General features: G+C 43.9%; 1 protein-coding gene across 8 annotated transcripts in view; it reads right to left on the bottom strand.

Annotated features, from left to right (window-relative positions):
* Syne2 (spectrin repeat containing nuclear envelope protein 2) overlaps positions 1 to 24,006 on the bottom strand; it is a 292,157-nt gene that overhangs the window by 143,568 nt on the left and 124,583 nt on the right. For all 8 annotated transcript variants that reach the window (XM_050153713.1, XM_050153714.1, XM_050153716.1 and 5 more), the window contains exons 37-48: positions 23,127 to 23,298; positions 22,165 to 22,277; positions 21,012 to 21,214; positions 19,855 to 19,974; positions 19,473 to 19,764; positions 18,070 to 18,221; positions 17,478 to 17,787; positions 15,772 to 15,936; positions 12,743 to 13,084; positions 6,114 to 6,269; positions 4,800 to 5,065; positions 1,302 to 3,405 (exon numbers count right to left, since the gene is read on the bottom strand). In XM_050153713.1, coding sequence (XP_050009670.1) covers positions 1,302 to 3,405; positions 4,800 to 5,065; positions 6,114 to 6,269; positions 12,743 to 13,084; positions 15,772 to 15,936; positions 17,478 to 17,787; positions 18,070 to 18,221; positions 19,473 to 19,764; positions 19,855 to 19,974; positions 21,012 to 21,214; positions 22,165 to 22,277; positions 23,127 to 23,298 — 4,395 coding nt within the window. The remainder of the gene's footprint in view (positions 1 to 1,301; positions 3,406 to 4,799; positions 5,066 to 6,113; positions 6,270 to 12,742; positions 13,085 to 15,771; positions 15,937 to 17,477; positions 17,788 to 18,069; positions 18,222 to 19,472; positions 19,765 to 19,854; positions 19,975 to 21,011; positions 21,215 to 22,164; positions 22,278 to 23,126; positions 23,299 to 24,006) is intronic.

The raw sequence follows: 24,006 nt of genomic DNA, 5'->3' as shown, positions 1-24,006 counted from the left end.
TTTTCTAAAAAAAAAAATCTAATTTAAACTTAAAATAACATCTCATTAATTTTGTCAGTTGATAAATAATTCTGACTCTGGGATTCTTGCACCAGGCTATGAATTAAATACAACATTGTATATAATATATATAGCCTTAATATCTATGGCTACAAATGGAAACAGCCCCAAAGCCAGACTTCTTGCGTTTCAAATGAGCAGCATTATCTGCCACCAACTTCAGTTCAGGTACATCACTGAATGTCCCTACACCCCAGTCTTGTGAAAACAGCAAGTGAATTTAAAGATGTCTTCCTGTCCAGCTCTAATCAAATTACTCATGGGTGGGGTAAGTTATGCAGAGTGTTTCTCGAAACTATTAAAAGCAAAAGGAGTATTAGAATTACTCCGCAATTCTTATTACAAAACTGTTTAAATAGCACACGAGGTGTATTTGCCACGTCACTTTACACCTCTGCGGAATTTACACCCCCTAGCTACACTGGAGTCCTTCCTAACGTATTTCCCAACTATTGGAGGGAGACAGGGAGGCCATTAGAGTTGTTCTGCTGCAAAACTCAGCGAGTGCCCCGACAGCTACTCAACCTTGCTGTTGTAGCAAGAAGGCAGCCACAGTCGTTACATAAATAACAGGTATGCATGGCCGTGCCCTAATAAAAGTTTAGTTTCAAATCAAGCACTATGGAAAGGATTTGGCCAGTGGGCCTTAAATTTAAGGGTGCCTACGGTAGACTTAGACAAATCTCACTCTCAATTCTGATGTCACTGCTCTAAGATCCCCAGAAAGAGAGGTCTGTGCTTTTGAGATCCAAATTTTTATTCTTTCTTATTTTATTCCTTTCAGTGCTGGGAACTGAACCCAGGAGCCTTGTGCAGGCTAGACAAGCATCCTGCCAATGAACTAAACCATTAAACAAGGCTAACAGCAGCAGCCTCCACCCTCAACCCCCAGCACAATGTAAGTTCTAAATAAGCTTTAGCTACCATCTGGTGCCCTTCCTTCTATACTTCTACTCCCTATTGGGTTACTATCGCTACACAAAAAACTTGTTGTGAATTCGATGGGGCTTAGGAGGGAAACATAGATAGCAGCTTCATCTCTTCTCCGATTTATGAGGCACTGAGGTTTGATGTTGAAGAACGAGTCAACATCGCAGAGCGGCTCACGGCCTTTAGAAAGCAGCTGGTCTTTTGCAGAGAATTCTCCTGTAGGGCCTGTACTATCCTCAGAAGTACTGACTGACATAACCAGGAGCAAAACAACTACCAGCCTCAACCGCCTAAGTTCAAAGACAACTTACCGTGCGCAAATCAATGTTTTTGCTCAGCTCCCCGTACAGACCTTCAAGGTCCTGCAATTTTGCCTCCACGTCACTGGTTCCGGAAGTGTTTTCTTCTCTTTGTTCCTCAGCAACCCTCATGGCTCTGATACCACACACTTCGGCCTGAACTTGCTCACCAAATCCTTCCCAGGTCTCCTTCTCATTTTGAATATGTTGAGTCCCCAAATTTACACATAGAGGCTGCTGTAGCCGAGACTTTATTTGCTTGAAAACATGCAGGGAGTTTTCTAGTTTGTCCTGGAGAGCCCTTTCGTCCATTGCTTTCGGCTGCAATTCTAGCAGCATGTTCTGGAGATCCTCTTGAAGCCTAGCATTGTCTTCTGTGTTTAGCTTTAGTTGCATCATCTCGCTCTCTTTGAACGAGTCGTCAAAAGCCTCACTTTTGCTTAGTTTCTTTATCAACTCATCACGCAAGCGTTTGGCTTTCTCAATTTTCTGAATCAAAATTTGTGCGTTGAGCAGCGTGTTTTCTGCTGACATATTAGGGGCTTTCGGCAGTGATTTGGCCCTTTTCTTAATCTGCAAATCCAAAGCCCTTATCTTACTTAGTAAGGCCTGGTACCTGTCGCGTGCTATTAAAAATACGTCTAGCTGCTTCATTTTTTCTTCCAGTTCCTTTTCCTTTTCAAGCACTTGGGTCTGTAACTGCTCGAGCAGCGAGCCATCCCAGGCTAGACCTTCCGAGTCAAACACTTCTTCAGACGTCAACACTTGTGAGATGCCACCTCGAAGAGCAGCCAGCTTGTCTTTAAGATGGCAGAGCTGGGCCTTAGCACCCTGGTGCGGCTCTCGATGAAGCGGGAGAAGCTCGCCGAGCTGGAGGCTCTCAACCTCTCTCTGAAGCCCAGCCGCTTTTTCGCGGAACTCTTGCTGGGACCTGATCTTGCGGTCCACTTCGTTACAGCTCTTCTGGATGAGTCTTTGTGTTTGGCTGGTCCTCGTTTTGAGGTTTTTTAACCGATCATCCAGAAATAATCTCTCAAACACATCTGCATCCTTGTAGGAGTTCGTGAGTTCCTGAAGACGTGCTGAGATCACACTCTCCATGTCTCTCAGTTGCTGCTGGGACGCCTTCAAGACGGCCCCTTGACGCTCCAGCTCGGCCTCCGTGGAGGCTTTCTCCCGCGTGGGAACCATCAGGGTCTCACCTTGTTCAAGCGCCAGCTGAGCCTTTCCGATTACCGCAAACAATTTGCTTCTTTCTTCCAACTTCAATTCTAGTTGCTGTGACCGCTGAGTTGACTTTAAAAGCAGTGCTTGGTATTGATTCTGTAAATCCTCCAGTAGCGTATTTAAAGCATGGCTCTCACATGCTGCGAGGCTGGGAGTGAGGCCTCTGGCCTCTTCCACCAGTGCGTCCACTGCCTGCTGCTTACCCAGAATGCCATCATGAATCAACTTGCACTTTCTGATCTGAGCAAGGATGTCATCGGGGAGGAGGGAGATGGGGACAGTGAGCTCGGCCACCCTGTTCTTGACCCATAAGAGGGTCTCTTTCACCCTGTTCTTTAGGTCCCGCTTCTTAATCCGATTCTCTGCCTCTCGGTTTAATGGCTCCAGTGCCTCCAGTTCCTGATTCAATTTATTTAGTGCTCCTTCCAGAGTTTCCTTTTCCCTTTCTCCCCAAAGTCTCTTCATCTGAAGCTCCGCTTGCCGCTTTAAACCAGAAAATTCATATTTGATTGCCTGGATCTCAGCGGCCGGGGCAACCATGCCCAGGCTCTCCTCCTGTTGTTCTGGAGAATTCAGACTTAGCTGTAGGCGCTGTTGTTGCTCATGTAGAGAAACCCCGATGTCCTGGGCCTTCTTCAGGAGGTAGGTGAGTTCACTGTGTTCTGTGGCTTGCTGAAAACATTTCCGGTGAGCCAGCTGCTCCACAAGCTCCCACCCGTGTTCAAGTTGCTTCATTTGGCTCTCCACCAGTTTTTGATCTTCGGGGCTCAGAAGACTGGATAAGTGGTCCCATTCCGTGCGAAGCTTACTCAGAGAGACTTTGTCTTTTTCTACGGATCCCAGGAACTTCTTGATTTTGCCCAGATAGGTTGTACTGTCTAGTGAGCCGCTAGAAAAAGAATAAAAATGAAGAAATAATGGGAAAGGAGTGAGGTGGAGAGAGCAAGGCATAGAAAATGCTCTGTAAATGGAATGCCCTTCACCTGAGACAGAGCCTAAGACAGAGCAATTACTGCAGTATCCAAATTCCTTATTACCACCCTTCCCTTCCACCAAGAATAGCTAATCATTTTAAATAAAAAATTATTTTAAGGGATAATGTTAAAAAATAAAATTCATTTAGATATAAGCATAAAACCTTTATGATAAATATTTGCACGTTATTATATACCTTAACTTATGTGTTATACCTATATGTCTACCATCTATTATTTTCAAGGCCAGAGGGAATATATATTTATTATTATTATTGTATGATGGTGGGGAGATGACTCCTGTCACAGAATGCATACAGAGGCCAGAGGACAACTTTGTGGAGTCATTTCTTTCCCCTTCCACCTTTAAGTAGGTTTAGAGAATTGAACTCAGATCATCAGGCTTAGCAGCAAGTGCCTTTATGTTCTGAGCCATCTTGCTGATCTCCAGAATGCATACATTTATATTAAATAATTAAAATATATAACTTTCAATATGTGATAACATAAACCAATTATATTGATACTAGGCAACGACATATGTGTTTCTCCCTACCCCACAGGGCAGAATACATTATTTTTAAAGACTACTGAATTCCATATGACTTACACATATACATGAGATATTTACACTATTGTTTAATAACTAATGTGTAAAACAGTACTTAGTAACACACACAAACAACACACAGAGCATGAATCCAATAAAGTTTTCTTAAATATCATCTGCCATGGTTTGAATGTCTATGCTCACCCCAAACAAATTCTTATTTTATTGCTGTTGTTTTCTGGGGCTTGTTTGCTTTTTAAAAACATTTACTTGTAGGGGATGGGACACTTGTGTGGGCAACAGTTCTCTCCTTCCACCTAGGTCCTGAGTGTCAGACTCAGGTTCTCAGGATTGGTGGCAAATGCCTTTACCAATAGCCATCTTTCAGGAACCTTATTTGCTTTTCTGAAACAGGGCCCCAGATACAAATGTTTTACGTTGAAAGCTGAGTGACCACATAATGGTATTAAGAGGTGGGCTCTTTGGGAGGTGAGGAACGTCTCTGAACTAGATGGAAGGTTCACCAGACGTGAGGTTTGCCAGCCTCTTAGACCTTGGACTTCCCAACTTTGAAAGAGTAGTGATTGCTGTTCCATAGCCACCGAGTCTGTGACATTGTTAGAGCAACCCGAACAGACTAAACCAGTGTGCCCGTGGGATCCGTTTCCGTGCACGATCTGAAAATCATGGCATCCTTCCACAGCACAAACTGGGCCTGCAACGGAGCGAAGAACCCCAGTCCCGGAGTCTTACACTTACGCTTTGAGACTTTCTGCTTCTGCCAAGAAGGTGTTCAGTGAGGATTCAGCTGCAACTAGCTGGTCTTGAAAACCATCAAGGAGGCCGTACTGGCTTTCTCTAGTTTTCTTCAAAGTGAGAAGAGCCTGAAGTAGACTGTCCACGTGATACGCTGGAGATTTGGTAGTAGGCAGAACCAGAGCTCTTCCTTCTGTTTCGCTGAGATGTTGAGATTGTTCCAGAAGGTCAGTGGCTACTTTTCTGGCTTCCAAGTGGGCATATAATTCCTATGGGAAGCCATACAAATCAGCATGTAGGCACACATTCATTCTCCTTCCTGCCCTCCTTCATTCAGATAGCATGCCCTATTTCACAAGCGAGTTATTTAATTTGCTCACATGGCCTCTGCTCTACAAGATTTATGTTAGGATCTAGAACAATGGGTCACCATTTACTGTCTTTTAGGGGATCCTATTGCCTTGAAAGCCCTGTGATTTATAAAGGAAGACTTGTCTTGTTATTTCTATCTATTATCTTTTTCCTGGTCTAGATTCATGTTTACTTTTCGGTAGAGCTGTCAGAAATATCAGAGATCATCAAGAGCTGTGGTCCTCAACCTTCCTAATGCTGAGACCCTTTAATACAGTTCCTCAAGTCATGGGGATCCCCCCAAGCATAAAATTATTTCATTGCTACTTCATAACTGTAATGTTGCTACTGCTATAAGTCATAATATTAATATCTGATATGCCGATGGTCTTAGGTGACCCCTGGGAAAGGGTTGCTTGACTCCCAAAGGGGTCATGACTGCCTGAAAACTGGTAGAAAAATGGGTGATCACTGGCTGCTCACGGCTGATCCCTGGTTGAAAACCAGTGACTTAGAGTTCCACTTTTGAAAACAAGGCCATGTAGGATTTTCAGGTTTGGTGGCTAAAAATACACTGTTACTGCTGATAAGTACAGGTGCCAAGCTAAGGAGGAGGCCCCAATGTACTGAACATCAGGAAAACCAGAACCTGTCAGGTCAGAACACAGAGGACTGTGAGAGGGAACGATGGTGAGTCACAGTCCCCAAACTCTCCCTCAAGTTCTTCAGGAACTTTGTGGAACAGAAAGAAGTCGAATGTTCATTAAACTCTCCCACTTCCTAAACGGTTAGCGTTACACAACTTACTGATTAGTACATAATTATATAGTTACCAAACCGATCATCAGGCAAAGGTTAAATAAGACTTTTCACTCCACACAAGCAAGTTTTTGGTAATTAAAATACATTGTACCGCGCTGGGTAAAGGATGCAATCACGCTGTGAGTGTTTTTCATGTTCCCATACCTCCATCCCTTTTAATTGTTCATTTCTTAACATAATGTCCAATTCTAAAGGTTGATTTCGCAGCTCGTTGACTTTCCGCTCATCTTGGGTGTTTTGCATGCTTTCTTGAACGTTGAGGGAAAGTTGTTTTGACAAAATCATTTCCACAGCTGAGTTCTAAAAACATAAAAAGATTAATTGCTGAGTAGCCTACCTTCCAAATGAACCACTTTCATCTTTCTTGATTAAAAACCATTCCAGTTGCTTCTGTTTACTCAGATTAAAGGCTTTAAAGAGGTGTATTTGGGTACTGCCAAAGGAAGACTTTTCCCATATAATAATACCTGCACTGGGACCCCTTCCCCCAAGATACAACATTTCTGTTACGCTAGTATGGGATCTAGAGTTGCTTCATTATATACTGACATATAATTTACTATCTTAAAGAAATGAAACAGATATGGGAGAGTCAACAGTTGCCAAACTCACACTTAGCATTCATAAACTGAAGAGGACCATGCAAACAGTAGGCACTCATTTTTACCTCCCGGAAGTTAAAATAAGTAGGTAAGTGTGGGAACACCAAGAAGCCATGATATGACTCGGTGGATACACACACCAGCCAAGCAATCCCGCATACCCACACTCAACCCTCAAAACCTATGTGGTGTGGTAATGCGTATCTGCAATCCTGGGGATTCCACCTCAGGATGAGAGGTGGAAACAGAAGAATCACCCAAAGCTTATGGCAAGCTGGTCTGTAGCACAGACCATAGCAGCAGAGGCAGCGAGATCTGGCCTCGATTAAACTGGAAGGTGGGAAGTGACTTCCAAAAATTATCCTCTGACCTCCACAGGTGTACCTGAGTGCCTGTGTGTATGTATGCTCATACCCCCCACAACACACTAACTTACATAAACACTTACAGAAGGTAGGCAACATGATAAATGAGTAGTTTAATCTTTTTTGAATGTTTTAGGAACTTGTGGTTATCAATGGGGCATTAGTATTCACTTCTTTTTCAATAACTAGGTTTTTTTTTACTGTTTTTATTTTATTTTAGTGTGTGTGTGTGTGGACATCAGAGGACAACCTGCTTTCTCTGTCTAGTTTCGGGGACTGAACTCTGGTCCTTGGGCTTTGTGGCGGGTACCTTTACCCGCTAACTCATCTCTAGAAGTATGTGTTGTGTGCTTGCATGTACCAGACACAACATAATAATTTTGTGAGGAGACAGAGGTGGAGACAGTGCCGAGGAGCGAGCATTTACCTGGCCTGTTCAAGGTTAGGACAACTCGAACCTCACAAAACAAAACATATAGACAAACTGAGAGCGCCTGGCACTCTGCACAGTGCTGTCGTATGGTAACAATGGGGGACACTATGCAGGGAGATAAGGGGCTCTCCACTGTATCTTTGTAACTGTCCTGTAAATCTGAAGCAGTTCTAAAATTAAAAGTTTGTGTAAAATAACCACCTGCCTGGGCTTTGACCAGCTCTCATTGGTAAGAGAATCCACGGACTCAGGGCATGGATTATTTTGAAATAACACAGCGTAAGTCACTGCCTTGAAATGTGACCAATAATTACAATTCTGCAAGTTCCCTCTGGTTCTGAGACTCCAGTTCACTTGGGCTCTGGTGAAAACCCATGTAGAGGCAGCCTCACAGGGCTACGGGCCACACTGATGCGGGTGGTGCCTACCTCCCCTCACTTCCTCAGAAACCCCCCCAAACACACCTCGACACCAGAGAGGCTGCACCAAAGGCCTAGAGACCAGGCCCCAGAGAGACTTATCTGCCACCGCTATCCGCCAAGAATCCAGAGCATCTAACTCTCTTACCGGATGAGCTGGTGCCCAAGGGCCACTGTTACCAGGGCGTCACAGGCAACATCTGTAATGTCAGACCTTAGCGGTCAGACACTGTATGCCATACTTCAAATCACCCCCCAAAACCAGCTGCTCATTGACCCCCAAAGCCATTTTCAACCACGACAGAAAAGCCAACAGAGTCCCTCAAACGAACATTTCAAACGTAACAGGCAACATTCCTTTGGCTCATGCCATGGAGGTTGGAACCCAACTTGGGCCCTGATTGGCTCCTGGAAAATTCTATCACTTCCTCCTGCCCTGCTCGTCACCCTCTGCTCGATTTTATTTGACTGTATATACTACTATAAAACTTTTATCTTAAATCATAAGACATATGAAGCATATATGATGAACAAAAAGCTCCCCGTGACTAAAAACATAGATACAGTTTTTGAAAAATAAATTTTATGCCCTGGCAATGCTGAAGCATGCATGAGCAGCCCATATATGGTGGTTCTGTTGAACTGGTCCATACTGCGTTTCACTGTCTAAGTTGATGAGGATGACTGACCAAGTCTCTTCCCCAAGAGGGCACCAGATCTCATTAAAGATGCTTGTGAGCTACCATTTGGTTGCTGGGAATTGAACTCAGGACCTTTGGAAGAGCAGGCAGTGGTTTTAACCACTGAGCCATCTCTCTAGCCTGAGCCATTTCTTAGTTAATAAGTAAGAAAACAAAGATTAAAGTGACATAATTTTCTATATTAGAGAAACTTAAAGACCCCCCATATCTCCTTTGTTCATCTCTCAGCCCCCATCACTGTCACTCTGTGGCCCTCTGTGCTCCAGCCACAGAAGTCTTAAGCTACTGACATGCCTCCCAGTGTCCCCCACCCAGTCCTCTGTCCATACCCAGTCACAGGCTCTGCTAGTTCCAGCTGACCTCTGCATCTGAGTTGAGATGTTGCTTCCTGCAAGAGGCCCTCCCCATCTGTGCAACTCCAACAACTTTGCTAAAGGCTAACAGGGAGGAGGGCTTCTGCAACTGGACTTCTGTAATTTCCTAAGCTTCTGTAACTAACTCTCGCTGGTTTAACTTATTAGTGTGTCTCCCCATCTGCAGCTGGAAGACCCATGAGAATGGAGGCCATGTCTACATTTGACTCTGTTGCCTGTTTATCATTCTTTAATAGAAGGGACGCAGACATGAGTTCACGTTAGATGAAAAGCTAGGAAAGTTTCATTGAGCCTGTTTTGGTTGCTATCAATAACTGGTGGAAAAGGAAGGGCATGGAAAGAGATTAAGGATAAATTGGAAAAGGATGATTTTCTTGTTTATTCACTATCATTCCCTTTTGACAACACACACAGTCTTAAGAGATTAGACAACCCTCACTTTTTACGACCTCTTGTTAATCCACTTGACCTGCACAGGAGGGTGGGAAGGGGGCAGTTCTGTCTGCACACATCTAACAATGCTTAGACATCACATTCATAAAGATAGGCAGCATGCTTTAGACACCATCCAAACCCTTCCCACTTTCTTTTTGTCTCTAAGCCTGCCTTAATCACACCAATACTAAGACAAACTCAACTGCAAGTCCCAATCTAAAATACCGTGTTTCATCTAAATAAAACTCTGAGCAATAGATTCAAATGCTATCTCAGTAATTCCAGGCAGGTATGGCAATGCTTTCAACAAAACTCAACTATGCTATTTAGTAAAGGAAAATATCTACTACCCAGCACTGTGAAAGAAAGAGGCAAATGGGGGCTGGGGGTGGACAGAGAGAGGAAAGATGGGGAGGAGGAATAGATGGATTTAAAAGATGGGGGAAAAAGCTTTAAAAATCTCTTCTGGGAGCTGGAGAGATGGCTTAGTGGTTAACAGCACTGGTTGCTCTTCTAGAGGACTTAGACTCGATTCCCAGCACCCACATAGCGCTCACAACCATTTGTGGTTCCAGTTCCAGGAGATTCTTCCAATACCCTCCTCTGACCTCTGTGGATGCAAATGCATGCACACATACACACACACAAACAAATAAGCAAATATTTTAAATAGTTCTTCTGGAGAATATTTAAAATAGTCTGTTAAGGGGCTGGACCATGTTAAAGAGATGACTCAGAGGTTAGAGGTGCTTTCTGCTCTATTGTGACAATCAGAGTTTGGATTCCAAAACCTGTATCAGATAGCTCTCAAACCCCTGTAACTCCACAGGCACCTGTGGATGCAGGCACACACACTCATAGAGATACACACATATAATAAAAATAAATCCTAATGCCAGGCAGTGGTGGCACACACTGTTAATCCCAGCTCTTGGAAGGCAGTGGCAGGCAGATCTGTGAGTTTGAGGCCAGCCTGGTCTACAAAGTGAGTTCTAGGACAGCCTGGGCTACTTCACAGAGAAAAAAATCCTAAAAAAAAATATGATGAAAGTTTCTCAGGAGTCCACAATGGCATGGAAAGTGAGCGTTAATAAGTGCTTAGTGTTAGATGTAAGGCTGCAAAAATGTATCTCACATTCTACCAGAACAATTAGTACAAAAATGGGTCTCAAATACTTTACATTATCTAACTGTCTGTCTTTCTGTCTGTCTATCTACCTACCTATATATCTGTATGTGAGAGATTGTGCATATGTCACAGCACACATGTGAAGGTCGGAAGACAACTTTCTAAAGTCCAGGTAGGTTCTGGGACAATAGCTCAGGGCATCAGATTTGGTGGCAGGCATCTTTGCCAACCAAGACACTTCACTGGCACTCAGTCAATGTGTGTAATGAATTAAGGGCTTCCTTTTGTTATGACAGTCATTTTGTTTCATTTGCCTTTGTCTTACGGGATAGGGTCTCACTATGTCACCTACTGGAATATCTGGGACTGTTAGGCTCGACCAGTATTATTACCGCAGTTTGGGATCAATCAGCTTTATCATGAGAAAAACTGTTCCTTCACGTGCCCTGTGTGTTCATTCTAGTGAGAGGCCCACCCGGTTATTCACACTGAGTTATGGCACGTGCTTCATTCCACCTGGATCTTATCTCTCTACCAATAGATTTGCTCTCTGATCATCAGGGTTGTCATTCAGCCTTGACATTGCTCTGAACTTTACACGGTATCATGTTACATACGATGAAGAGATGGCCGGCACTGATAGGAGAAAAACTACAAAATGCAGGTTCAGGAAAATATAACATTACAAAAGAAGAAAACATGTTGCTACAGAATTAAAACCAGTTTTCTGCAATCCAGATTTAGGGAAATTATTTGATGTCTGTGCTGGCTAGTTTTATGTCATCTTGACACAAGCTAGAAGCATCTAAAAGGAGGGAACCTCAATGGAGAAAACGCCTCTATTAGATCTCGCTGTAGGGCATGGTCTTACTTAGCAATTGATGAGGGAGGGCCCAGCCATTGTGAGTGGAGCCATCCCTAGGCTGGTGGTCCTGGGTTCTATAGGAAAGCAGGCTGAGCAAGTAAGGATGAGCAAGCCAGTTTTTAGCACTCCTCCATGGCCTTTGAACCAGCTGCTGTCCAGGGTCCTGCCCCGCTTGAGCTCCTGTCCTGACTTCCTTCAGTGATGGACTTCATGTAGAAGCGGAAGCCAAATAAACCCTTTCCTCCCCAATTTGCTTTCAGTCATGGTGTTTCACCGTAACAATAGAAACCCTAAAACTGAAGTCTTAAATTCCCCTAACTACTCTGAAAAACAACACAAACCCTCTTAATTCTTATCGATTAAGATTAAATGGAAGTTTCAAATGATGACTTTTCTCAGTTTTCAATGTTCTCTATTGAACCGAGCTTTCGGGGCAATCATGGGATAGAGATGTTAGGTTGCAGGTGGCTGGGCAGCTAGCCCCCTTAGCAATGCCATGTGTTTGGACTGCACTTGCTGTCTACGGGGTTAAGAACACTCGCTGTATAATCCTTGGGACTGGAGTTCCAATGCCAGCACTCATGGCACAAGCTGGGTGTGCCGTGCAGGCCTTCAGCCCCGTTCCATGAGGGGCAGAGACAGGAGGATGGCTGGGGCTTGCTGGATTCCACCCCGGATGAGAGAATGGAAGCCCCACGTTCAGGAAAAGTCCCTGCATCAAAATCAAAGGAATAACACGGAGAGTACAGAGGCCTTCTGTGCACATGCAGGGGAGCATGCGTCTGCACACAACACACACATACAACACACACGTAGACATACGTGTATTCAAGACACATATACACATGCACACACACGCACAAACGCAAATAAGTGACTAAACCTTTTAAATGTATAGCACACATAACATTTTTAAAAAGAGCCACAAGACAGCACACTTCTTCCTTCTCTCTGAGGAAGCTCAGGGACCTAAGCGCTGGCATTTTCTCACTAATGGCCTGGCAACACTTCCAGGGGCACTGCAGTAGAGTTAACAAAAGAAGAGAAAGGCGCCTCTTCCTTTGCAACATTCTCTGATTTCATTTACAAAATGGACCAAACCGGGGGAAAAAATGAGCTCTTAGATATATTTTTTTTTAAAGCCGGGGAAATGGCTACAGCGCATTTTTTTCCTTTTGCCTTTTCTAATTTGCTTTTGTGCTCTTGACCCAAGAAACTGTATCTGATTACATATCGGTGAGAATAATCAGCCTAAATTGATGACTGACATTTGAACAGACTGCACAGTAATATTTCACCACGGAAATCTGGACCGTTTTCTGAGGGCTCTTTTGACAAGAGAGCTTCATAAATAGCCCGTCCTTTGAGGACTTAATTAGGAAATCAGAATGCTTGATTCGAGACTCTTTTGAAAGAGGTATACCTCTTTACTCTCAATCACGGCACTTACCTTGTTTGTTTCCCAGTTTCCCTCTGACTCTCCCACTGCCGCTGACTCCTGAGTGGGCTTGGGCACATCAGAAGTGCCCAGCATCTCTCCACCCGGCAGAGAAGACTTAGCATGTTTTTCTGTCGAGCCTTTGGATTGAAGGATGCTGTTGAGACCATTCTCAGTGTCCCGCCTGGCAGATTCAATTCTGTTTTCCAAATCCTTTTGTTTATACTTAAGTGATTTTATATCGTCTTTAATCATCTTCTGTCCTGCTGAAGATGTATTTTGCTTGATGGAGTTTGCTAATGCGGAAGCCTTCTTTAGTATGCCGCCTTGGCAACGAAGTCCACACTCCAGTTCCTAGAAGTAGAGGAAAGGCTGTTGTAAAAGCATTGCCATTCAGTTCTCAGGAGAGTTTGGTGACTTTCACAAAGTATTGACCAAGAAGACAATCACGAAGCATTCCGCTTCACTAACACAAAGCATGTATTTATCAGAAAGAAAGTGTCGATACTTCATCTTGAATTTTGCATGCAAATGGACGGAAATAGAAAACACTATCCTGAGTGAGATAACCCAGACCCAAAAATATGAATATGGTATGTACTCACTCATCAGTGGATTCTAGCCATAATCAAAGAACATTGAGCCTATAGTTCGCGATCCTAGAGAACCTAAGTAATAAGGTAAACCCAAAGGACAACAATATATAGGTCTTCCTGGGAATTGGAAGCAGACAAGATCACCAGGCAAAAGTTGGAAGCATGGGGGTGGGGGGTGGGAGTGGGAAGAAGGGAAGAGGGGGAGAGAGAAGGGAGAAGGGGAGGGTTGGGGAGAGCTTGGGGGAGTGGGATGGTTGAGATGGAGGAAGGATGGATATGAGAGCAAGGAAGGAGGTATCTTAATTGAGGGAGACATTCTGGGGTTGGCAAGAGGCTTGGCTCTAGGGGGGTTCCCAGGAGTCCATGGGGATGATTCCAGCTAGGACCTTGGGCAGTGGAGGAGAGGGTGCCTGAACTGGCCTCATCCCGTAGTCAGACTGATGACTATCTTGAGTATCACCATAAAACCTTCGCCCAGAGAAGGATGGAGATAGAGACAGAGACCCACATCGGAACACTGGACTGAGCTCCCAAGGTCCAGTTGAAGAACAGAAGGAGGGAGAACATGAGCAAGGAAGTTAGGACCACAAGGGGTTGGTCCACCCACTGAGACAGTGTGCCTGAGCTAATGGGAGCTCATCAAATCCAGCTGGATTGAAACTGAATGAGCATGGGATCAAACTGGACCCTCTGAATGTGGCTGACAATTGGGGCAGACTGAGAAGCCAATGGTAATGGCACTGGGATTTGTCTCTACTGCATGTACTGGCTTTTTGGGATCCTATTCTATTTGGATGCACACCTTCCTAAGCCTGGATGAAGAGGGAAGGGCCTTGGACTTCCTACAGGGCAGGTTACCCTGCCCTCTCTTAGGACTGGAGGGTGAGGGTGAGTGGGGGACTGGGAAAGAAGTGGGAGGAGGGGGGGGGGAGTAGAAATTTTGATTGGTATTATTTATAAAGTAATAAAAGTAGAACAACAACAACAAAAAGAAACTTTGGGGAAATTTTCAAGCCACATCAAATTCTCTCACAGATTTCATAAGAAGTAGGGAGTGCGCCAAAGGTAACGGGAAAACTGTTCATGGCACAGTTTGTAAAACACAGGAAGAGGCCAGTAGGCATTTGCTGGATATATTTTATTTAAGAGACAACCTCTGGGGCTGGAGAGATGGCTCAGTGGTTAAAAACAGTGGCTGCTCTTCCAAAGGACTTGTGTTTAATTCTAGCACCCATTGGCTGCTCACAACTGTCCATAACTTCAACCCCAAAGACCAACTCCCTCTTTTGGCACTTCGGGCCAGAATACAGGCATGACCACACCTATTAAATAAAAGATGTATGCATTATGTATGTATGTTTTGGGGGTAGACAGGGTTTCCTTATGTAGTTCCAACTGACCTAGAACTTCTGACATAGCTGGCCTTGAACTCACAGAGATGCGCCTGCTTCTGCCTCTCTAGTGCTAGGATTAAAGGCATGGGCCACCATGCCCAGTGATGTACCTATATTTATTTGATATGTGTGGGTGCTTATGTGTCTGTATGCATCTGTATACTGTCTCTCAAATAAAAAAGGAAGATTCAGGCTTTTCAAAACTCAAACACTGAATGTGTACCTGCACCATGGAAAATATCAGAAAGGATAGATGAATCCTTCGGGATGCCCATATCAATCCAATGCTAGTCTTTAAAATTAAAATTTAATTCTATACCAGGCACTACTCAGGCTGCTGCACTGGCTGTACAAGCAGTGAGAAGACAAGGGTGTTTTACACATGTAGGTAAGAGCACTGATCCCCACTTGAAGGGGCTGGGTGCTTCACGAGGAAGAGGAAGGGAGGAGTATCCTATAGGCCTTTTTCCTTCCTTCCTTTCTTTTCTCCCTCCCTCCCTCCATGGCTGTCCTGGAACTCTCTGTAGACCAGGCTGACCTCAAACTCAGAGATCCACCTGCCTCTGCCTCCCAAGTACTGGGATTAAAGGAGTGTGCCACCACCGCCCGGCTAAGGGGGAGATTTAATAGAGTCTACCAGAATGAAAACTGACAGGGCAAACATTACATGATGCCCATTCACCCAAGATGGAGAATACAAACTCGAACATTTCCCCAAGGACATGCTACGCTGCCTTCATTGTTTTGCTTCTCAGAATCCCTTGGAATTATGCTGTTTTTGAAATAAAGGTAATCGAGAGCTCCAGGCTGGTCATAGGTAGAATCATCTCCTCTAAGGGTCCACTGAATCACTGTTTAATGGCTTCACCAATGGACCTGACCATGGATCAGCATGTCCCCATTTCCCCAGACTACTTAGACCTTTCTAAATAACACTTGCATTTCCGTGGTCAAAGGTTCTGAATTACCTTTAGTTAAAGGTACTAAAAAGCCAAGTTGTCATGAATATTGATCCCCCCAATGGATATTAGGTTAGGACATTGCTCAATACCTGTAATTTCTGCATTCTGTCCTCAGCCCTCATGTGGTCCTCAGATGCATCACAGAGATGGACAAATTCCCTGGAGATATTGTCCAGTGTGGTGTTGAGGTCTGTGATGCACACCTGGTATGAACTGTGTTCGTGAACATGACCCTCTAGTTTTCTCACTGAATCCTACAAATAAAACATTGACAATTAGTAAATTTACTTAAGATTTTTCACTTAAAAAGTAATTATATAATTCACACATAATACATAATGTAATATTACATATCTAAACTATAATTCACATATAAGGTTTCACATTGAAACAAGAATATGCCCATAACTGACCCAGAGCTGACAATGCTTAAGGTATGTCACTAAAAAAAAAAAAAAACCCTAAAAATTACTTAATAAAAATTTGCATTTTGTGTGCTTTTTGGCCTTAATTTCCTTCTTAAAGACAATTTGTCAAGAGAATACAAACCACAATGACTACAAATTATATCATTAAATCATAATGAATAAGGTTTTATATATTTGCTACTTTTAGACAAAGAGTTTGCATCTCACAATGAGACTATATGAGAGTGAGCTAGCTCCAGGATCCCTTCCTAAGAATAAAGGAATCACAACTCAAAAGCAAAGCCATCTTCCGATAAGCATCCTGGGATAAGGAAGTCAGAGGGCTACGCCTGATCAGACAAAAGCAGGAAGTAGCCTACAGAACAGCCATCCAAGCAGGCAGCTGAGCCCACATCCAGCTCTGGGTATCTGGATGATCAGGATCTCTCACTGAACCTGGTTTCAATGTCTAAAGAATTAAAAACAGTTTATCTGAAAGAATGGACTCCATTTATGACAGGTGACAATTGATTTCAGTTCTTTGCTTTTTTGATTTTTTTATTATGTATATAGTGTTGTGTGCCTGAAGGCCAGAAGAGGACACCAAGACTCATTAAGGATGGTTGTGAGCCACCACGTGGTTACTAGGAACTGAACTCAGGATCTGAAAGAGCAGCCAGCCAAGGCTCTTAACCTCTGAGCCATCTCCCCAGCACCTATTTCAATTCACTTCACTGCAGATCATGTGGGAAGACCCAAGGGAGGAACAAGACAACTGATATGAATTATTACACTGGATGAATGAGTGGGTGGATGGATGGGTGGGTGGGTGGATGGATGGATAAACAATAAATGAGTAAGTAGATAGGGGGCAGTTGGTTGGGTGAGTGGATGCATGATTGACAGATGGATAAATTAAACAAGTGGATGAGGGGGTGAAGGCATGGGAGGATGGATGGATGGATGGATGGATGGATGGATGGATGGATGGGTGGAAGGATGAGTGGAAGGATGAGTGGAAGGATGGGTCAGGGAGTGGATAAATGAGTGTTGGCATTTTCTGGTAAAACTGAAACCCCTTGCAAGCCTTGGATTCAGCAGAAGAACAACATCTAAGCACTAGCTCAGTATAAGAATCCTGTGTGGTGGGCTGGAGAGATGGCTCAGTGGTTAAGAGCACTGACTGCTCTTCCAGAGGACCAGGGTTCAATTCCCAGCACCCACATGGCAGCTCACAACTGTCTGAAGATCCAGTTGTAGGGGATCTGACACCTTCATACCAATGCACATAAAAAAATTAAATAAACTTAAAAAAAACTAAAAAAAAAAAAAAAGAATCCTGTGTGGTGACTGCCACAGGCAGGAGGATTTTTTTCTGCCCATCTCACCTGGAGCTGCTGAAGAAGGCTTTCATGCAGCTGTTTTATTTCCAGCCACAGCTCCTCGCTGAAGCTAGGATTTTTAGTGCACTCCAAGAGGTAATTGCCCTGAGCTTTTAGCTCCTCTAGCAAGGATGTCAAATCTTGGGCTTTCTGGAGGAATTTCTTACATATCTTTAACTGAGCTTGCTTCTCTGGCAAGCCAGGTTGTAGAGCGAGGCCTGCTTCCTGCTGCTTCTTCAGATCCGCGAGCACCAGCCGCAGGGCCTCCTTGCTCTGCAAATACTCCTCTCCTTCTAGCGCGAGCTTTTCCTGATGCCTACATGTTGCAAAAGAGTTTCAAAAAGAAATGACAGTAAACAAAATGAAGGGTCACTTTGCATCCTCTATTCCAACACACAGCTATTGCTAAGAGCCCCAGGGATCAGTGCAAAACCCTACACAGGGCCACGGAGCGACCGCCGCCTCTCAGTTCTTCTGGAGGCCTACGCCACAGCGGGTCCCCTCATAGCATCTCTCAGTAGATACTTTATCCAAACCCAGCTGGCAGGCAGAACACTTGTTATGGCTTCGCTGAGCAAGGAAAGCAGGCAGCCTTTACCTTAGATATGTGTTGGCTAGATGGAGTGTGTTGTCCCACTGGCTGCTGAGATCCGTAAGGGTCTCCTGAACCAACGGGGCCTCACAGTGTTCAGCTTCTCTCATCACCATTTGGATTTTGGCGTCTCCTTCAGGCTTCAGTAAAATGATTTCCTGAAATTACAAAGGTGCTATCACTTCATCTGGGTGACTTCCAGATATCAGATATGAAATCTTTTCATTACTTATTCCATGAGACTAACTGTAGAGTCTATTTGATAATAGCACTTTCATTTTTGTAGATGTTCCAAAGATGGAGACACACCCCTCCTTCACAGGTGATTCTTTTGTTTGTTTGTTTGTTTGTTGAGACAGGGCTTCTCTGTGAAACAGTCCTGGCTGTCCTGGAACTCACTCTGTTGACCAGGATGGCCTCTAACTCAGTGAGATCTGCCTACTTCTGCCTCCCAAGTGCTGGGATTAAAGGCGTGCGCCATCATGGCCCAGCTACACAGTTAATTCTTAATAAATTCATGATGGTTTGAACTAACTACATTCCTGCTCACCCTTGACTTTCAAAAACCTCCACAAATTCTCCTTCCTGGACACGACTTAATATTGATGTGGAGGGTCAGAGGTAACAATTTAACAGTCATTGGCACATATCTGAGGAGAGACTTGTGGCTTCCCATAGGAAAATTGTCCCTCCTGCCAACTAATTCCTAGTTCTCTTTCCTTCCTTTGCTCCAATTAAATGGAGTTCTTGTCTTGGAAGCAAATACTCAGGACAGTCTGCTGAAACAGTGTCTGGAGACGTATTTCAGGGCTCAGTTTCACCAAACCCTTGTACCTCATTACTCCCTGTGGCTTCTTCCTGCTAGGATGCCCCCATCGAGGGGACCCCAACACACACCTGCACTGCTCTCCTGGCAGGTTTTAACGAGTCATGTTTAGTGACTCTCCTCTTGGATGGAGAGGCAGGTCCAGAGAAACCTCATTCTCCTGTACCCACTGTGTAGCCAGTGAGGCTTTATGAGCCCAGTTACTGACTCCCACGATTCCTCTCCACCCCTGCAATCCACATTGCCAAGTCTTCGGCTCTCCGGACATGGATTCTTTGTATCCTCCCATCCTCCCCTCTTGCTGTGCTCTGACTAGTGCTTTTTTTCTACCTGCTACAAGGGATGATGAATAATTGACCATTGCCCTCTTGAAGAGAATGCCATACTTTTCCTCTTTCATATGCATTAAATTAATTTTAGATCCATAACCACCCATCATTTTTAAGCTCAGCGGCTTGAATTGCTTCAGCCATCCCCCCGTGATCTTAGTTTCTATTAAGAAAGGAATTGTTGCAGTTTGCCTCCGAAGCTTGCAAAATGAGAGTTCACTCTGACCTCTCAAATTTGGTTTCCACGGTTATACCTTTATTTTTTGGATTCTTTCTTCGAGTGGCATTTTGCCTTCTGATGAATTCAGAGCCATAAGGGACTCTTTAATCTCTTTTATCCAGTGAGCTACATCATGTACGAGATCATTAAAGCTCTGGTCTTCCGCGGGTACCGACTTATCCTCTTCCTCAATTTCGTGTAATTGTCTCAATAAAGTCTGGTATCTATCAATCAGTTGTGTTGATTCTTTGATTGTCTCTTCTTCTCCCGTAAGCCCATGCTCCTTCAGAGAGTCGTTCATCCGGGCCACGCTCTCAAACTGCTCCCTGTAATTTCCAAATACCATTGTCAGTTTAGCGGAGCCCAGTGGAAAAAGCGTGTTACCAAATAATACGTTTCAAACGAGCTCGCCATACCTCTTCCGAGTTAGCGCTTGGTAAAACAGATCTGTCTTCTCTCCCGACGGCTCCATTTCCTTCCACTTCTCTTCTTGATTAGTCAACCACTTACTTAGGCTTCTGCAATCATCATCCAATCTGCAAGACCAATTCACAGATTGGGACATAAGGAAAGATGACCACACCAAAGACAGGACGGCAATACACCAAACTAGATTTTTACTGCTTTTCTTTCAAACCTTAACTACATACATATCCAAACTTGAATAATTATTGCCTAGATTGCAGTAGAATTCATAGAAGAAAAGAACCAAACAAATGCAGGAAATCAACAGAAACAATAAGTGGACTCTGCTCTGGACCACTGCCATCTTAGATAAATCAAAGATTGCCGTCAAGTTTTCTATTCCCAGCACAGAACCTGCATTTAGAAGTACAGTCAGTATCTGGGAAGTACAGCTCAAAGGTAGAATGCTTGCTGTGAGGTTTGGGATTTTATACCAGTGGGGAGAGGGGCAGGGAGGCTGGAGAGAGCGCTCAGCAGGTAAGAGCACTTGTTGCTCTTTGAGAGGAGCTGGGTTCAATTCCCAGCAACCACATGGCAGCTCACAACCATCCATAACTCCAGTTCCCAGGGATCTGACATCTTCTTCTGGTCTCCATGAATCCCAGGCACATACATGGTGCATAAGCATACATGTAGGCAAACACTCAAACACATAAATATTTTTTTTAAATGTATGCTTTACTTTTCTGCATGAGTGAGTTCCAAACCCATGGGATCCCAATGACAACAGATCAAAATTATTTGACAACAAATTGTGTTTGCATTGGAATGTACGTGCAGCCTTTTTTTCTTTCTTGTCCACATTCCTTAAACATGTAGTATAACAACAATTTATATAGCACTTATACTGTATCAGTTATTTTAAGTAATCTGCAGATGATGTAAATAAAGTATATGGGAGAATATGCATTGAGTACTGCATGTACCACACAATTTACAAAAAGGGCTTGAGCACCCACAGGGATCCTGAGAACCAGTTCCCGAGAGATAATGAGGAACCTACTCCACTTGGGAGATATGTATGCACTGAATGCCCTGGCATATGCTGTCCATGGCGAGCTAGAAGTCATTACTAGAGTATCTTTAGGTGACGTTGCTTATTTCCCACCTCAGGAGCTGCTTCAGGGAGTCCGTCAGCTCCCTGGCTCGGGCCTGGCATGCCGACTCCAAGTTTTCTAACTCCAGTTCTTGACTGCCAAGCCAGCTATTAAGCTCTTTCACACGAGCTTTGGGTAGGAGCATCTTCACGTGATGTAGGACAGTCTCCACCTGCTGGATCTGACTAGTTCCTCCTCCTAGCGTCAAGAAATCCTTAAGGAACACAAGAAATCGATTATGTCCACGATGAAGTCAAAATGCGTCTGCCACCCCTGGCACTTTTGCAAACCTGTACCTATGCATTGTTCCTTCCTACTGCCCCTCCAGAAGGGCTAGGAAGACGTGGCTGACTCCAATGACTTTCGATAGCTCGTGTGTGTGTGTGTGTGTGTGTGTGTGTGTGTGTGTGTGTTTGTGTGTGAGTGTGTGTGTGCATGCATGTGCATTTCTGCACTGGCATCTGACTTTCTGGGGCCTACATTTAGCAAAAATAATGCAGTACCACTATGATGTTCACACAGGAACAAGATGGAGAAAGCTAACATCTCCTATCTTGGTGATGCTTCATGTCTCATAAATATTTTCTTCTGTCTTCCATCTGCTAATCCATATGTGAAACTGAACAGATTATTCTCCCTTTACCTTTGCCCAAATTCGCAAGTTTCAAGGTCTGACATAATTTCTGAAGCCCATGAAATGAGCAAAAATAAAGGTGAGAAGTGATGCCATGATACATTCTGAACCCCGATACTGATGACCAATTAAATATAGAGAGCTGTATGGTGTATTTTTTATGAAAACACCTTTCTAAGTACACAGGACATCAATACAGGGAATGAGGCCCCAATCAAGCAAGGTGTTAAACAGACTGGCAGTAATCATCTGGGAGAATATTGATATGGTATATGAAAACACACCACCATTTTTAAAGCAAGGACTTAAGCATCCATGGGTGTTGATAGCCTGGGTTAAAAGGTTAAAGGGAAGTTTCTGGAGCTACCAAAAAGCCTAATGTTTAAACAAAGGCAGGAGGCCCAGTTATTGGAGTCAGAGAGAAAGGCGGGAGAATTGCAGAAACATAAGGGCTCAGGGTCAGCCCAGACAACATTGTGAAACTTCTCTCAAACAGCTTAGTTTGGTACGTTTGGACAGAAGTATCTTACAGAAAGTTTTTGCAGCTTTTGTTCCATGCTCAGTTTTGTTTCTGGTGGTTCAAAACACTCCTTAAGGTTCATTTGGATGTTGCTGAACCAGTCGTTAAAGTTCTTACACTGGTCTGTAGGAGAAAAGAAAAGAGTTCTGTATACTCATTCAAACAGGATGTCTTATACCTTGATAGATGAGAGACTAGGAACTTGTTTTCCACAGCAGCAGACAAAGCCATGATGTGTTCTGAACCCCAGTGCTGAGAACCAATTGAATATAGAAAGTGATAAGATGTATTTTTGGAACCAACACCTTTCCGAGCACATGGGACATCCAAAGACACCTGCAAGGGCAGCATGCTCACAGGCACACCCTTGACACATGGACCACATGACCTCAGTTGATGTAGGAAGTCTTTCTGTATATGTGTTGCTTTTTTTGGTTAATGAATAAAGCTGTTTTGGCCAGTGGCTTAGCAGAATAGAGCAAGACAAGCAGATAGAAGAGGAAAGAAGGCAAAGTCAGGGACACCATGTAGCTGCTGGAGGAGACAGATGTGCCCCAGAACTTTGCCCAGTAAGCCACAGCCATGTGGTGATACACAGATTAATAGAAATGGGTTAATTTAAGATGTAAGAGCTAGCTAGAAATATGCTTAAGCTATTGGACAAACAGTATAGCAATTAATATAGTTTCTGTGTGATTATTCAGGTCTGGGCTGCCAGGATCGAATGAGCAGCCTCGGCCAACACCCAGTGACTACAAAATACAGATTTCAGGCTTGAAGAAATAGATATAACTTACACCAGACCCTAACAGTGTTTGCCCCAAAGGATTTACCAAAATATTACTCCTTTAAATACAGATCGTGCAAGCCATCTATTAGTCAAATTTACACTGGCCTTTGGACCCACAGGGCCATGAGCAGCTTCCTATTTCAAGATTGCCAGAAACAAAGTTTGAGACACATGACACTCACCGGTCAAGAACGTGGAAAAGTGATCTTGCAGAGCGCTCTTCTTGGTGTGGAATAAGTCGTTGACACTTGCGTACTGTCTTTTCAGTTCAGAGAGCTCTGGAGTGAGACACCCGATTTGATTCTCAAGCACTGTCATGCTGTGCTTCTGCTGGAGGATCTGCTGCTGGATCTCCTGCACACAGAACAGACCAGTCATTGCATCCTGACACCGACTCGCTTTACCCACAGCGCATGAACTCTTGGCTGTCTTCGTGTCTGTGTGCACATGTAAGTACATGTGTGTACATGTATGTATGCATGTGTGTGTGAGTGTATATGGAAGCCAGAGGCCAACCTCGGATACCCTCTTTGATTATTCTGTACCTCATCATTAGTGTTATTTTTATTGAGATCACTGACTGGCTAGGTTAGCTGGCCAGTATTGCCTTATTCCTGCTCCTCCCTGCTGGCTTAAAACAACAACAACTACAACAACAACAAAAACCCTGGATGCTAGGGATTTGACCTTGGGTCCCTCTGCTCACAAAGCAAGGGTTTTGACAACTGAGCCATCTCCCAGGCTTCCGAGGTTTTCATTATTTTATAAGTCCAAACAATTTTCAATTGAGTGACTTTGTTTCTATTCCATAGTTGATTTATAGTACAAGGCAAATTTAAAAAGTTACATTCATGTACTCATTTGACGTGTATGTGTCACACACATGTGTGTGCCACTGTGTACATGTGAAATGTCATTTGGCTTCAGGGGACTGAACTCAGATCATTAGGCTTGGGGTAACTGCTGAGCTTTCTCACTGGCCCACAATTTTTTTTCTGTCCTTCCTTCCTTCCTTCCTTCCTTCCTTCCTTCCTTCCTTCCCTCCCTCCCTCCCTCCCTCCC

The sequence above is a fragment of the Alexandromys fortis genome, unplaced genomic scaffold, assembly GCF_014885135.2.
Source record: "Alexandromys fortis isolate MF-2015 unplaced genomic scaffold, M_Fortis_MF-2015_v1.1 scaffold_82, whole genome shotgun sequence".
NCBI lineage: Eukaryota > Metazoa > Chordata > Mammalia > Rodentia > Cricetidae > Alexandromys > Alexandromys fortis.
Note: the sequence above shows the minus strand (reverse complement) of the source record. Positions and strands in the feature narration are given on the sequence as shown.